At 50.1% G+C, this 14,005-nt stretch overlaps 7 protein-coding genes across 7 annotated transcripts; 3 read left to right on the plus strand and 4 right to left on the minus strand.

The window, feature by feature from the left end:
- Positions 1–131: 131 nt before the first annotated feature.
- On the plus strand, positions 132–1,148 carry HO173_007166 (uncharacterized protein; the record flags this gene model as incomplete). The annotated part of the gene is made up of 1 exon (XM_037309071.1): positions 132–1,148. One exon carries the CDS (start codon positions 132–134, stop codon positions 1,146–1,148), a length of 1,017 nt encoding a protein of 338 aa, XP_037163932.1.
- Positions 1,149–1,602: 454 nt separating this feature from the next.
- Positions 1,603–2,253, minus strand: HO173_007167 (uncharacterized protein; the record flags this gene model as incomplete). The annotated part of the gene is made up of 4 exons (XM_037309072.1): positions 1,603–1,701; positions 1,757–1,957; positions 2,028–2,171; positions 2,251–2,253. The coding sequence occupies 4 exons, from the start codon at positions 2,251–2,253 to the stop codon at positions 1,603–1,605; spliced, it is 447 nt and encodes a 148-aa protein (XP_037163933.1).
- Positions 2,254–2,519: 266 nt separating this feature from the next.
- HO173_007168 (uncharacterized protein) lies at positions 2,520–3,935 on the minus strand (the record flags this gene model as incomplete). Its single annotated transcript, XM_037309073.1, has 1 exon — positions 2,520–3,935. One exon carries the CDS (start codon positions 3,933–3,935, stop codon positions 2,520–2,522), a length of 1,416 nt encoding a protein of 471 aa, XP_037163934.1.
- A 401-nt stretch (positions 3,936–4,336) lies between these two features.
- On the plus strand, positions 4,337–7,826 carry HO173_007169 (uncharacterized protein; the record flags this gene model as incomplete). The annotated part of the gene is made up of 4 exons (XM_037309074.1): positions 4,337–6,452; positions 6,506–6,690; positions 6,743–6,909; positions 6,968–7,826. 4 exons carry the CDS (start codon positions 4,337–4,339, stop codon positions 7,824–7,826), a joined length of 3,327 nt encoding a protein of 1,108 aa, XP_037163935.1.
- Positions 7,827–8,209: 383 nt separating this feature from the next.
- HO173_007170 (uncharacterized protein) lies at positions 8,210–11,686 on the minus strand (the record flags this gene model as incomplete). The annotated part of the gene is made up of 1 exon (XM_037309075.1): positions 8,210–11,686. The coding sequence occupies one exon, from the start codon at positions 11,684–11,686 to the stop codon at positions 8,210–8,212; it is 3,477 nt and encodes a 1,158-aa protein (XP_037163936.1).
- Positions 11,687–12,328: 642 nt separating this feature from the next.
- On the minus strand, positions 12,329–12,556 carry HO173_007171 (uncharacterized protein; the record flags this gene model as incomplete). Its single annotated transcript, XM_037309076.1, has 1 exon — positions 12,329–12,556. The coding sequence occupies one exon, from the start codon at positions 12,554–12,556 to the stop codon at positions 12,329–12,331; it is 228 nt and encodes a 75-aa protein (XP_037163937.1).
- Positions 12,557–13,165: 609 nt separating this feature from the next.
- On the plus strand, positions 13,166–13,567 carry HO173_007172 (uncharacterized protein; the record flags this gene model as incomplete). The annotated part of the gene is made up of 1 exon (XM_037309077.1): positions 13,166–13,567. The coding sequence occupies one exon, from the start codon at positions 13,166–13,168 to the stop codon at positions 13,565–13,567; it is 402 nt and encodes a 133-aa protein (XP_037163938.1).
- Between the last annotated feature and the right edge of the window lie 438 nt (positions 13,568–14,005).

A 14,005-nucleotide genomic window follows, 5' to 3' on the forward strand; every position in this document is an offset into this window, starting at 1 on the left:
AATATCAACAACTATGAAGGTCATGTAGGCTCTCTGGCCATGTCGGTATGCCGGTCTAATGTCATGTACAAGGAGTACATACCCGTCGGCGTCGTCAACATCCGTCGCGGGGCCTCCCTCCGCTTTTAGATATGGACGCCGCTATATCAATTCATGCAGTCCACGAACCGCCGACAAATTCACCATTACAACTTTCAATGGTAAGAACCAGAGACCTCACAGAGTCTCCGGACCCAGTAGCTAGAGAGATCATGCCTCACTCCATCCTTAAAAAGGCCTTGTCTTCGATCCCAAACACGTCTCCTTCACCAGCTCGATCTCGAGAGAATCGCAACCAAGAAACAGCCCTTTACCACGCCCAAATTCTACAGCAACGCAAAGATGTTGAGGCTCTGATCCTGGCTTCTACTGAAGCTTTGCTTGAACTACCCTCCTCATCTGCCGCAGACCCAGCTCTACCGGGTCTACAAGACATTAAACTTGTGAAGAACTCCCTGAAGCCTTTCCAACCATCAGATTATGATTCACTAATCGAAGAGCGGAATATTAACAAGCAATGCGGCTACTTACTCTGTCCTAGGCCCAACAGGCAGGAAGACACGAAGGCGAAGTATAGAATCCTACACGGCAAAGGAAGAGGCTCGGATAGACTCAAATTCGTCGAACGACATACACTTGAACGCTGGTGCTCAGATGATTGCGGGAAGAGAGCGCTTTATGTCAAGGTGCAACTCAATGAGGAGCCTGCATGGACGAGAGCTGGGTCCTCCGGCGGGGACATACTGCTTCTGGAGGACGAACGAAATAATCAAAAACAGCTTGACGATGACTCCAACCTGATTGAGAAATTGAGATCTCTAGATATGGGCCTGGAGGAAGATGAAGTCATGGTCAGGATGAAAGCGCTTGCGATTGAGAGGGGCGATGGAAAAGCCCCCAGCAGGTCGTTCGGACTGGCAGAGATAGGCGTCCGTGAGAACAGAAATATCAATGGCAAAGCATCTGTTCCGGATCCTTCTGTAAAAGAGCGTAATTCCGACGGCGGCTCTGACTCGATCGAGGGCTATACGCCAAAGAGTTCGAGGAAGAAAACGAGGGAGCCAGAATCCGATGATGACGAAGACGAAGATATGATGCCAACCATTTGAGGACCGGCATGGTCGATGAGTCGAACCGTGCAATATTCTTGCACTACATGAATTTTCAAGATACCCCACTGAATGCCGCTGATGGCCGCACCAGCAGAGCTTTCATATTAAAGCGCAATACATCTTCGAGATTTATGGGTGATCGAGATGTGCAATTGCATCTTAGACTCGCTCTGCATACTACGGCCTACGTTCTTGCCTTACTTGTACATAGTTTAGATGAAGAGCGGAGGTCTTGGACCTCGGCCTCTTGATCAAAGCACCGACAAGGTATGCTCATAAGATCACGAAGTAGGGCACTGGCAATCAAGCCTCGCTTTCGTAAGAAAGCTCAGCGACACCTTAGTTGTAGAAGATCTTGCATTCAAGCTATGTCTTTCCCGTCGATGTCCATGCAAGCAACGCAAAACCATTTCAGTCGATACACCATCACCTCGTAGACATGGTTCCCTTCTTAAGTCCTTGGCGGTCTGCCCCCCTCAAATCGTCTTCCCGGGCGCTCAACAGTCTGCTGTTGAGTGACAGGCTGAACATTGACATTGATGGAATCAAACTACAAACTCGACATTAGTATCATAAACCGACGGGTTCAACGGTAGAAGACATACCCCCAAGCTCTTCAGTAGATCCTTCGTATCGGCATCCACATCCAATTGCCCTTGCTCCGTGTTCTGCGTAAAGTCCAAAGCCGAGATTTCAGGGACATATTGATCCTTTCGCTCACGCTCTTCTTCTTGTAACTTGAACGAGATACCACGCACAGGACCTCGCTGAATACGCTTCATCAAATGGGTGGTGTAGCCGGCAATCTAGTGGTGAATGTGTTAGCTCTTACAGGACCTCTACGGCGAATAGCGAAGGAAACAAGCCCGAACCCACCTTGTTCCTCAAACGCTTGCTAGCAATGATGGCGATTTCATCGCAGATCCGCTTGTTGGTCTCGAAGTCCAAGGTCAACTTGGGGTAGTAACGTTCGATTATAACTTTGGCGGATTTCTTGACGGTCTTCGTGCGAACGCGACCCTATGATTCGCAGAGACATCAGCTTGTGTAAGCTCTCAAAGCGTAAGGATTGAAAACGCAAGCTTGCGGACATGCATACCATCTTTGCTGTGACTTAAGATTTCGAGTTCGAGCCGTGATGGACAGAGGTCGTAATTCTTCGCTTGTGAGAAGTTTGTGGGCACAAGTACGGTGGACTACAGAGATCATGGCGCAGATCCTTAATTTGGAGGTCTTGGCAGGCAATTGGAACTGGATAGCATCACAACCATGATTTGACGATCATGATATACAAATTAAGGCTAGAACACCCTGGCTATGCTCTTTGGGAACCGAGTTCTATTTACAGAAATTTGTCAGTTGAAGAGTTTAGACCTTTTGATTCGACTGCCGTCCGTGTCGAAGAAGGCCATTAAGATCTGGCAGCTCGTCTTCTGGTCCAAGAAATGGCGAAGCTCTCCCACTGCTTCTTGCAGCACCCATATGTTCCAGTCCATAGCCGTGGGTCTCCCTTGACCTTTCAAGCTTGGACCTCGTCAATGTTGGCGTTTCTCGATATTGCGCGGCATCAACAGCTGCAGGCGGAGGCGCTACTCCCTCTGATGAGTAGTAACCTTTCGCAATATTTTCAGAAGTTTTGTCACGTGGTCGCCTCGTTATAATATCAAGTCTTCCACGTGAATCGACACTTGCTCTCGTAGGGACACGAATATAAATTTTTGCACCACCAGGAATATCCGGATTATAGCCTGTGATGCCCGTTGAGTCGCGCGTGAATGACTGTCTTTGATCTTCCGCCACAACGCCGCCAACTCCGATCAAGGCTCTATCGTGTTTGGCATTAGAGGCAGTGGTCTGTGGTCTGATCACGCGAGCTTGGACTGGCGCCGGTTCTTCTTGTGGCCCGAGTAAAGGATGATTATAGGTATGGGACCCAGTCCGAAGATACGAAAGACCAGCAGACGGATGTGTTGTCGGTGGCCCTTTCTTATCGTAGCTGGTAGTTGCAGAGCCTCGATCCCTTGGCAAATCCAGATATTCTTCGACAAGTTTGTGCAACTTATGCTCGTCGTTCCTCAGGCGCCTGGCGTAGACCTCGACATCTTCCTCTGAGACTGCGACTGAATCTGGACCTTCCACATCTTCCCCACTTTCGGTGGCTTCCCGTCGTCGTGCTGTTGCCTTTTCCTCCGCTAGTCGTTCCCGCAAGAAGCGCCTGAAATCCAGCCGTCGCCTTTTCACATCCTTCTCCACGTATCGTCTGAACTCTCCTTCGTTCTTTCCCGCCAGCCAAGGGCCGCTGTACTTCCAACGCTGTTTGTTGGGATCATTGTCATCCTGGTAGGTGTTGTCATGTTTAGACTCGAATACGCTGCGTGGATAATGCTCTTGCTGCGCCGACGCTTTTGTCGGCTTCTCCTCCGCCATTGATAGAGGCGTACCAAAGTCTTGCCATTTGCGAAGCGTCAGAGCATGACCTGCAGCGGAGCTGAAGTCTGTAATGTGGTCGATTGAGTCTACATTGTCGATATGGATGGTGGGCGTTGAGGTCCTTGTTGTAGACTTCAGAGGCAACGGTCGTTTGAGTCCCCAGTCACCTCGGCCAAGAGATGATGCGGTTGTCTCGATGGCAGCATGAGTAGGGTATGGAAGAGTCGCGGTATCGGATTTATGATTTGCGGATGCTGTAAGATCTGAGCTCGGCCTTGGGAGTGGTGCTGGTAAGGAAAAAAGTCTAGATGTCCTGAGTAGGTTGGCTGTGGGCGACAGCCCCCTCATAGACATGCTGCGATGCTGGATCGATTTTTGGAAAGGCAATACTTCAGATGGCAGATTCGTAGTAGATTGACGCTGTACGAGTACGAGTAGAGATTCAGAAAAGGCCTTTAGTCCTTATTGGGAAGCGTTGTCTCTTCAACCGGCTAAACCATGGATGAAACCTAAGAGTCAGGGTGCTGTAAAGACTACCTCAAGACCGCCTCGGGCAATGTCTTGAAACTTCAAAATTGTTCCAGTGATTCGAGCCGCATCTCTCCTTGACCTGATGCTACGGTACTTCGGTAGAAAATTCGAATAGTCATCCGGGACATCGATACCAAGCTTCCCTTCCGCACCAGTATTGCGCCTTCATGGATTGACCGCATCAACAAACCTCTCGAACTTCGAGCGCATACCTTCAATCAGTTATGGAGCGCCCTTCTACTCCAAATGGAGGTCCCCCGGGATACTCAGCAGCGCCTCCATCTTACTCGACTACGCCAAAGGACAATACCCCCACAAACTTGGCAAACAATGGCTCTACAATGCGACTGTTGAGTTCCCAAGATGATACGGAGCGCCGCTCGTACGTTTCCCCCACAAGGCCCCCCCGTGCACATACAAGTCCCAGGCGCAAACCTATCATCAAAAGAAATATGGCGAATGACTCCTACAATTCGAATGGCGTAGACCAATTGAATCAGGACGAGGCCAATCCAACCCCCTCTCAATGGTCATCCTCTGCCCAAGTAGGCAAAACAAATGAATCTCCCAAACGTCGTGCCACAGTTCGTGTGCATTTCAAGACACAAAGCTTACCCCCAGGAACTTCTAGCCCCGTGTCCCCCTCGCGAACGTATCTGAATTACCGTCCGTCATCATCCGCCTCCTCTCTTCCACGACCGCAATCTCCTTCCATACTGGACACTGCGCCAAGGCTAGCCCCAACCTCAGCAGACGCGCCATCTTATCTGCCGTATATTCCAAGTCGCAACTCACCTACACGATCGCTGTTATCACGCACGTCCTCCGAATCATCTCGCCCTCCTCCATCTGACATTGCATACGAACCGGTAGATCTCAATGGGAACCCTCGTCCAGGTTCGCCATCTTCAAAGTACGGAGGCAGTTCTAAACGACCTCTCCCTCCTGCACCATTGTTCTCTGGCCCACAAGCTGCGAGCCAGTCTTCCGGAAATCTCGCAGAAGCTACGGCAATTCCAATCCATGAAGACGAAGACGATGTTTTCGGGCCCCCAAGTGGAGATCAATCAAGTGGGCGTCTGAGACCAAGCCTCAAGTCTTACGAGTCTTTTCAGTCCCAGTCAACTTCCACAGAGGACCTCTACTCAAAAGAAGATGAGGATCATTACGGTCCTGCACCAACAGGAAGGCAAGAGCGAAGACGCGGCGCAAGGCAAGCGCAGATGGCAAAGAAGGAAGTACGGCTCATCAACGGAGAACTCATCCTGGAATGCAAGATACCCACAATTCTCTATAGCTTTCTCCCGCGAAGGGACGAGATCGAGTTCACCCACATGCGGTACACTGCCGTGACTTGTGACCCTGATGACTTCACATTGAAAGGGTACAAATTGAGACAGAACATCGGCAATACTGCGAGAGATACAGAGCTCTTCATATGCATCACAATGTACAACGAGGACGAGATTGATTTCACGCGTACCATGCATGGAGTAATGAGAAACATTTCGCATTTCTGCTCCCGTGCCAAATCAAGGACATGGGGAAAAGACGGGTGGCAGAAAATCGTTGTTTGTATAGTGTCAGATGGTCGTCGGAAAGTGCACCCAAGGACGCTGGACGCTCTTGCTGCAATGGGTGTGTACCAAGATGGCATTGCGAAGAATTTGGTGAACCAGCGAGAGGTCACAGCTCACGTGTACGAGTACACCACCCAGGTCTCCCTAGATGCAGATCTCAAGTTCAAGGGAGCCGAAAAAGGGATTGTACCTTGTCAGATGATATTCTGCCTCAAAGAGAAAAATCAGAAGAAACTCAATTCTCATCGGTGGTTCTTCAATGCTTTTGGGAGAGCATTAAGTCCAAATGTCTGCATCTTGCTCGACGTTGGGACTAAACCGGGAGAGAATTCCCTTTATCATCTTTGGAAGGCTTTCGATACGGACTCCAACGTTGCAGGTGCATGTGGCGAGATCAAGGCAGCCAAAGGCAAAGGTTGGTTAGGATTGCTCAATCCTTTGGTTGCTTCACAAAACTTCGAGTACAAAATGTCCAACATCCTCGACAAACCTCTTGAATCTGTGTTTGGTTATATCACTGTTCTTCCGGGAGCCTTGAGTGCGTATCGTTACTACGCACTTCAGAATGATGCTACTGGCCATGGTCCATTGAGTCAGTATTTCAAAGGAGAAACGTTACATGGTCAAGACGCCGATGTCTTTACCGCGAACATGTATCTTGCTGAAGATCGAATCCTCTGCTGGGAGTTGGTCGCGAAAAGAGATGAGCGGTGGGTACTGAAATATGTCAAGAGCGCAACGGGGGAGACAGATGTACCTGGTAAGTGACCCGAATCCTTGCTTGAGGGCTGCACTGATACGGTCTCAATGCAGATGCTGTCCCGGAATTCATATCCCAGCGAAGAAGATGGCTGAACGGAGCCTTCTTTGCCGCGGTCTATTCGCTCGTGCATTTCAAGCAGATATGGCATACCGATCATTCCATTGCACGGAAAGTTTTGTTGCATATCGAGTTCGTCTACCAGTTCGTCAGCTTGGCTTTCACCTTCTTTTCCCTCGTAAGTCGCAAATCTTCCTACTTTACCGAGGGATGGAGATTGACAGCCCTAGGCCAACTTCTACCTAACCTTCTACTTCATTGCTGGATCACTCTCGGATCCGAAACTCGATCCCTTCGGCCACAATATCGGCATGTATATCTTCGTTATCCTTCGCTTCGCCTGTGTCCTTTTAATCTGCACTCAATTCATCCTATCAATGGGGAATCGACCTCAAGGGTCAGTATTATCCGTGTTCCAATTCATCTACATGGAAAGCGACTAACCTCCCTCTCAGAGCCAAGAAAATGTACATGTCCAGTCTAGTCATATACTCGATAATCATGACCTACACCGTCTTCGCATCCATATACATCGTCGTTGTCCAACTCAAAAGTCCAACCACCTCGTTCCACCTTGGCAACAATATATTCACGAACTTAATCGTCTCGACCGGCTCAACCGTAGGCATATACTTCCTCATGTCCTTCCTCTACCTCGACCCATGGCACATGTTCACCTCCAGCGCTCAATATTTTGCTCTCCTACCCTCGTACATCTGCACACTACAGGTATACGCCTTCTGCAACACGCACGACGTCAGCTGGGGTACCAAAGGCGACAACGTCATTCATATCGATCTCGGCGCAGCTGTGAGCGGCAAAGGCAACACGGTCGAGTTAGAAATGCCCAGTGAGCAGTTGGACATCGACTCCGGCTACGACGAAGCCCTGCGCAATCTCCGGGACAGACTCGAGGTCCCCAAGGACGGCGTCAGCGAAGCCACTCAGCAAGAGGATTACTATCGCGCCGTCCGCACATACATGGTCGTCGTGTGGATGATCTCGAACGCTATACTCGCCATGGCCGTCAGCGAAGCCTATAACAGCACGCACATCACCAATAATTTCTATCTCAAATTCATTCTGTGGAGTGTGGCTTGCGTGGCGCTATTTAGAGCGTTGGGCAGTAGTGCCTTCCGCATCATCAATGTTGTGCACATGATAGCAGAGGGTAGGATGAAGATAAGTTTAAAGGGTGGGCACCTCAAGGTGCCAGACTGGGTTAGTGACACAGGGAGCAAGGTCAGCAGCAAATTCAGCTTTTTCGGCCATAGCAGTTTAGGGAGTAGTATTGGGAAAAGTTCGAAAGGGTAGAAGTCTTTTTCTGGTGCTTGAAAAGTAAGCAGAGAAGGGGAGTCTTGTTCATGAGATGATATTTGGGCGTCATCTGCTGGGATTTGAGGTTGCATAGAACGGCGTGGTTCTGACTAGGATCTGCCAGAACATGGTCAATGTTCGATTTGTGTTTCTAGATTCATTGCCAGTGCATATTGCATCATACCAAATACTTTCACTCTGTCCGCAGGGTGTACCTGACGTTGAGAGTGTATTCCAAGAGTATCTCAAGAGACTGCTGTAATTCAACTGGAAGTGCAATTATGTGACTGCTGTATGGGGTATCTAATTTCTAAACAAAGGACATTCGTTACCAAACACCCTTGGTCTAAGATGGAAAATCATTTCGCTGAACAGAATAGTCAAGGCATTCGAAATTGTGGAGTGTCAGGAACGTCCCAGATAGAGCCAGAAGACAGCGACTCCTCTTTCGTGTCAGTCTCTGCCGCAGATCCAGAAGTCACCGATGATTGGCTCTGAGCTGGAAGAACAGACTGCGGACCTAAACTTGGCGTCTGAGGCAGAACCGAGTCCTTTTGATCATTACTATCTCGCATCATAGCTTGATCAATGGTTGCGTTGGTACTAGCCGGTCTGCCAAAGGAAATGGACGACGTAGAGGTGAAGACGGGAAGGTCCTGCCTGGTTCGTTTCGCCGTCATTGGCGTACTTGGTGCTGCGAAACTGGGGGCCGAAGTCGATGGAGCCGGCTGAGGTGCAGCTATGGAGGTCTCCATTCCTTTGCTTGGCGTATAGGCGGTGAATGGCCCGGATTCTAACATGTCTGAGGCAAATGCGGAGACAGTAGAAGAGGGTGGAGCAGCAAAAGATGTATTTGGAGGATGAAAAGATTCACGAGCAGCCGGCCCCAGCTCTGGTAGGATTGGTGCTGGTGCTGGCGGAGGCATTCCTGGAGTAGGGCCTGTGCAAGGAGCTGGTTGAGGGAGCTGTCGAGGCGTGAGCGGCTCCTCAGCAATCATCGCTGGTGCGACTTTCACCGCCTTGGATTTTGCCTTGGTGGGGGAAGCAGCCTTTGCAGTTTTAGCGGTCGTGGATTTGGGCCGCCCGCGTGGAGCAGGTTTCGACATCGTCTGCCTGGCTTCGTATTCTTCCTTCGGTGGAACATTCAGTTTGATCCTCATCTGTGTCATTCCAGAAACCAGCTGGTCAACATCCCTGTTCTTCAATTCCTCATTCTCTGATAATGGGACTTTGTCCATCTCGTGCGAGGGCTGTGTCGGAGCTGGTTGGCCGACACTCTTTGGCGCAACGGAGCTTGCAGGTTGTTTTCTAATGGCTTTAGATTTTCCGATTTCTGGACGAGGAATCGCAGGGGCTTTCGCCTTTTTCACCACAAGTGGCTCCCGTCGTGGTTGGCTATCAGTTGCAGAACCGAGACTGAAATCTGAGCCTTTCTCGGCGTGCATTGAACCAGCGCTGGACGTCACGCTTGAGCGTCTTCTCACATGCTGCACAGGTTGTGCCGCGCTAGCATGCCCTGCAATCGGAGGTTCGATGTTCCGAGCCAGTAATGAGACATCCGCAATGGTTTTGCGGCGGTTTGCCCTAGACATAGGCTTCGGTTGCTCATCGTCTGACGTATATTGCGGTGGCTTGACCTTTCGATCCCGAAGCTGCATTCGCTTAAGATCATTGACAGGGCCACCCACAGGCAACCCCACACTCGACTGACGATCTCGTCGGGCTCGAGTTGCTTCGGCATTCAGATCTTCGGGCTTGCAGCTCCTGGTCTCACGATCAGATGGCACCAATAACTTACTTAGCTCATGCGCAGCTGTAGCCCAATCTACCGCGGGTGGCGGAGGGCTTGGTCCCCGAGACACAGGAGACGCTGTCCGATAATTATGTGCGCCATTGCCGGAGAAAGATCGCCGGCCTTGAATGGGATAAACGATCTTGGCCGTATATGACTGAGTGGCTGAAGTGTAAGTTGGTCGCGAATCGTTTCGCTGCTTCTTAGGAGCTGCTGTGGGCTGTGGAGGGTTGATCAAAGTCTCTATTTCTTCCAACTGGGGAGGGGACCACCATGTAGTATCGAGAGCTTCAATCGATTGTCTTGGCACATCCTCAAGGTTTTGTAGAGGATCACCATCAGTATCCGGTTTCCCCAATCTCCAACCCATCTCATGGCCTAGCCCATTGCTTATATTCCGCTGCCTTACCGGGTTCGTAGCGGCAGTCAGCCCACTGACGTGGCTCAAGACGCCGCTCATGAGGGCTCGGTCACTGTAGCCGCCTTCAAGTACACTGATCACGCGACCATCGACTCCCAGGCCTTCTTCTTCTGCCATCATGACGACGTCGCGGGTGAAACGGGCATAAAAATCTGTAGGAACGTTGGCCTGATGTCTCTGCATACCTTGGGTTTCCCATTCACTTGCATCGAACCCTGCTGAGAGGAATATAGCGGCTTTGGGCTTTGGATGGGTTGGCGCTTGACGAATGCGATCCGAATGCAATCGGAGGAAGTCTCTAGCTTTTAAGAGAACGACTGAGTAGCGGTCCTGGTACAGTTTCCAGAATTCGGCATCGGTCTTCCATGATTGTAAATGGATGTTCCATATTGTCTGTCCATGGGCGTTTTCGATGCATAAGCTTGCATTACGAACCTTTTCTTCGTCACCCATCTCGCATGGGTATGAATTGATATCGTGTAGACTGAAATAGCCGATAGCTGTCTTCTTTGATATGGGGGTGTTCTTTGGTAATGAAGAAAGCCTTGCGTTATGGGCCCATGTGATAGATTGGGATCCGTCACCATGATGCAGATCAAAATCGATGATGGCTGCGTGGGTCAGTCCATGAGTCAAGGCAGCATGGCCTATTCCTACGTGAACGTTGTTGAGCCAACAAAAACCCGATGGCATGTCACCAGAGCAGTGATGCCCGGGTGGTCGAATGCAAACAAATGCTCGCCTCGCTCCCTGTTCCTTGAAGACCGCATCAACACCCTCGCAGACACCTCCCAGAGCGCCTTCTAAGGCGTTCAAAGACCCTGAGCAAAGGTATAAGTCTCCTTCGTGCAGTTTCGACTGCTCATCTTGGGAAGCACCGTTTGTCTGGGCGTTTGTATTCGATCTCGTGAGCTCTTTTTCACCAAGTGCTAATTTCGACTCTGCCGCATCGCACATGGCACTGAGTTCGGTCATCCACTTTGTCCCGTGGATAGCTGTGGTGGCAGGAGATCTCAGTGACATTCTTCGAGAAGTCTTCCGTATCTGAAATGGTCCGGCGGGGAGGGAAGATGGATGTATCTTTGGATGCGGGGCAGCATGACCCTCTGCATGTCGTCCGCCAAGACGAACATATGCCGTAGCTAGCCCCAGGATAGAGGCATGTATACGCTCAGGACGCTCTACTATAGTGCTGAGAGTTGCCCTTGAGGTCCTTGGTCTTGAGTAACGGTGACCGTAGCAGTCATCTTGAAGGATCACCACGGTTTGGGCTTCCTGTACAGCGCCGAATCCGTCATCATGCATCTGCAGCTCCTTCTTGAAGTATTCGTGAGCGATAGAAGCCGCTGTAGGTGCTAATTGGGAGATTTTCTCCGCCGGTGGGGAAATATTTGATCTAGCACCCATGGTTGTGCTGCTGGGCGAAGCAGCTAGTGTTGAAGAGGTTCGGCGGAAGGCTGGTGATCGCGGCGAGGTCCTTCCGCCGGTGCCTTGCAAAGAGCCCAATGATGTCCGTTTGCGCAATGTAGGTGTTGTAGGTCGTTCGTTGCCGCCAAGTGAGCCTGAGCTCGGGACCCTCCGAAGGGGGGTTTTCCTGGAATGAATTGGGCCAGGAGTGGTTGCGTGGACTTCATGTGCTGCCATAGGTGAAGCGATAGGAGATCAAGGTGGTAAAGCTGTTGCGGCTGCTGTAGAAATTGAAAGGTGATTCAGAGCGTCTGATAGCGTGGCATTTGTTGTTGACTGAGACATGACCGGCTTTCTGGAATGTCCTAACTGTTTGTCTTCAAATGCGCTACAATAGTGACAATGCAATATGAAACTGCGGATAAGCGCGTTTCGTGTTTTTGGCGCGTAGGCCTCGCATTGAACCGCATTTCCACTGTTCCAGCCCCACCTCTTCTATACAGTACGGAGGAGAAGCGGGACGGGTTTTGCTAACCGTTACGACTAGACCAAAAGGTGATCACTAGTAGTCCGTCACTAAACAGTAACTTATACTAGTTGTAGGCTTGAAAGCGTACGACCGCTTTCCCACACACATCTGGAGGTCGTCCTGGACGCCAAGACTCCCGCGCCAAGATCTCGGTTGACGCCCTGCCATGAAGGGTTCCCTGGACAATACACAAAACGTTTAGATCTGCATCGGAATTGCGCTTGAATTGAGTCCAGTTTGGGGCTCATTGCCCCTATCAGGTCCAATGGAAGTCCTTGTATTTCAACCTATGCGCTTCTCAGAATCAATTCTAGGGTCCCGAGCTACAGGGTCGCCTTCCGAAAGCAGGGTTAGGGCTCCACTAGCGCTGTCCAGGACTTTCGGTGCCGACCTCCATACAACATTTCAGCTGAGAGCTGTACAATATCATCATACTCCGTGCCATTCTGCATTAGATGGTGAACGCCACTTTGTCCTCGTTGTGTTCCGGTCACATCCACTGTATCCTGCCTTTTCCTTTCCTTGACCTTCGGCGGTAAAGCCTCCGTATGATCTAGTTGAGAGCCCAAGTCAGCCATCTAAAAGGTTTAATAGACAAATTTGAGTGTCTTCCGCCAGAGATTCTTGCGTTTCGGCGTCAGGTTTCAATCATTGGCTGAGGCTTGAATCTTGTTGCCTATGGAGAACTCAACCGCCGGAAATGAATGTACAGCTTCATTCATCCTTCGAGTCTGTTAGTGTTTACGTGAAAACGAGCTGCCTACGATCTCGTCTTTGAATTTCGAAAGTGCTCGTGTAGCTTTGCTATCACCTCGTCAAGCCTTTAATAACTAGAGTACAAGCCAGCGATGTCAGAAAATGTTGGTCGTCAAGAATGTCTCGAGTATATAGGACAATTCCCTTGCAATCCCGATTTCAATTTTTCACCCACATGCACTTACTAGCACCAACACAAAGGTATTTCTACGCAGACTACCATCTCGAGCTGCCCAATACAAGAAGCTTCTCTAATATCAACGCCCCCACTTTCCATGTACGTATTCTCGGATCTTTTCCTGCCTATCCACTACCACATTTTTAACAATAAGACAAACTCGGAAGCCATATATCTGTTCTTCTTTTCCAGCCCTTGTTTTCTTGCTCTCGAGGAAGCAATGCTGACACATGAATCTCTATCAGCCACAACAATGCAATTCTCACTCCTTGGACTCTTGGCCTCTGCCGCCGTCGTGTCTGCTGTACCAGCGCCAGACCAATACTACAGTGGGAACCTACTCAAGAGACAGATCTCCACTTGTGAGGCAAACACTATCTACTGCAACAGCTCCGATACTTTCTCCCTTTGCGCGCCCGGACCAAACGGCAACCAAGAGGTCTTCTTCGGCTCCGTCGCCGATGGCACATACTGTGACGAGTCAGAGAACAAGATTCGAGCCAACAACTACGGTGACTGTTCGCCTGACGGGCAACTTTTCTGCGATATCAGCGGAACCGCGTTCTATGAGTGTGACCAAGGAGGGTTGATTTACTTTGGGCCTGTGGCTGCTGGGACAACTTGCGTGGATGGGACTATCGTTGCCACGAACTAGGAAGTCTCGGGGGAATGCATGAGTTGTTTGAAGTTCTGCTTCCAAATTGAGGGTGGACCGGCTCTGGATGCCTGGTAGGGATATCACGCGATGAATCATTGGACGGTCTCGACTTCCTGTCAGCCGTAAGTATACCGACCGAGGCTACTTCAATGCAGCCTTCATCTATCAAAATAAACCACTCGTAGTAATCAACAATGTCCCAGTCCAACTCGCGACAGAACATCATACTCCTCTTGCGAAGCACCCCAACAACATAGGAAATAATTTTGATGCAAAGCATTCTGTTGCCGAGCCTAATTTGGAAGCCGTTCTACAAATTTGGCAATAGAATACCTCGTAGTAAATCCCTCTGTTGCAAAATCCTTCTATTGCAAAGTGACAGGTATTTAGATGTTCTACCCGTAGAATAGAAACAGCCAGGCCGTTTTTACCGAC

Source organism: Letharia columbiana, assembly GCF_014066305.1.
Source record: "Letharia columbiana isolate WasteWater2 chromosome Unknown Sc0000023_s0, whole genome shotgun sequence".
NCBI classification, from domain to species: Eukaryota; Fungi; Ascomycota; class Lecanoromycetes; order Lecanorales; family Parmeliaceae; genus Letharia; species Letharia columbiana.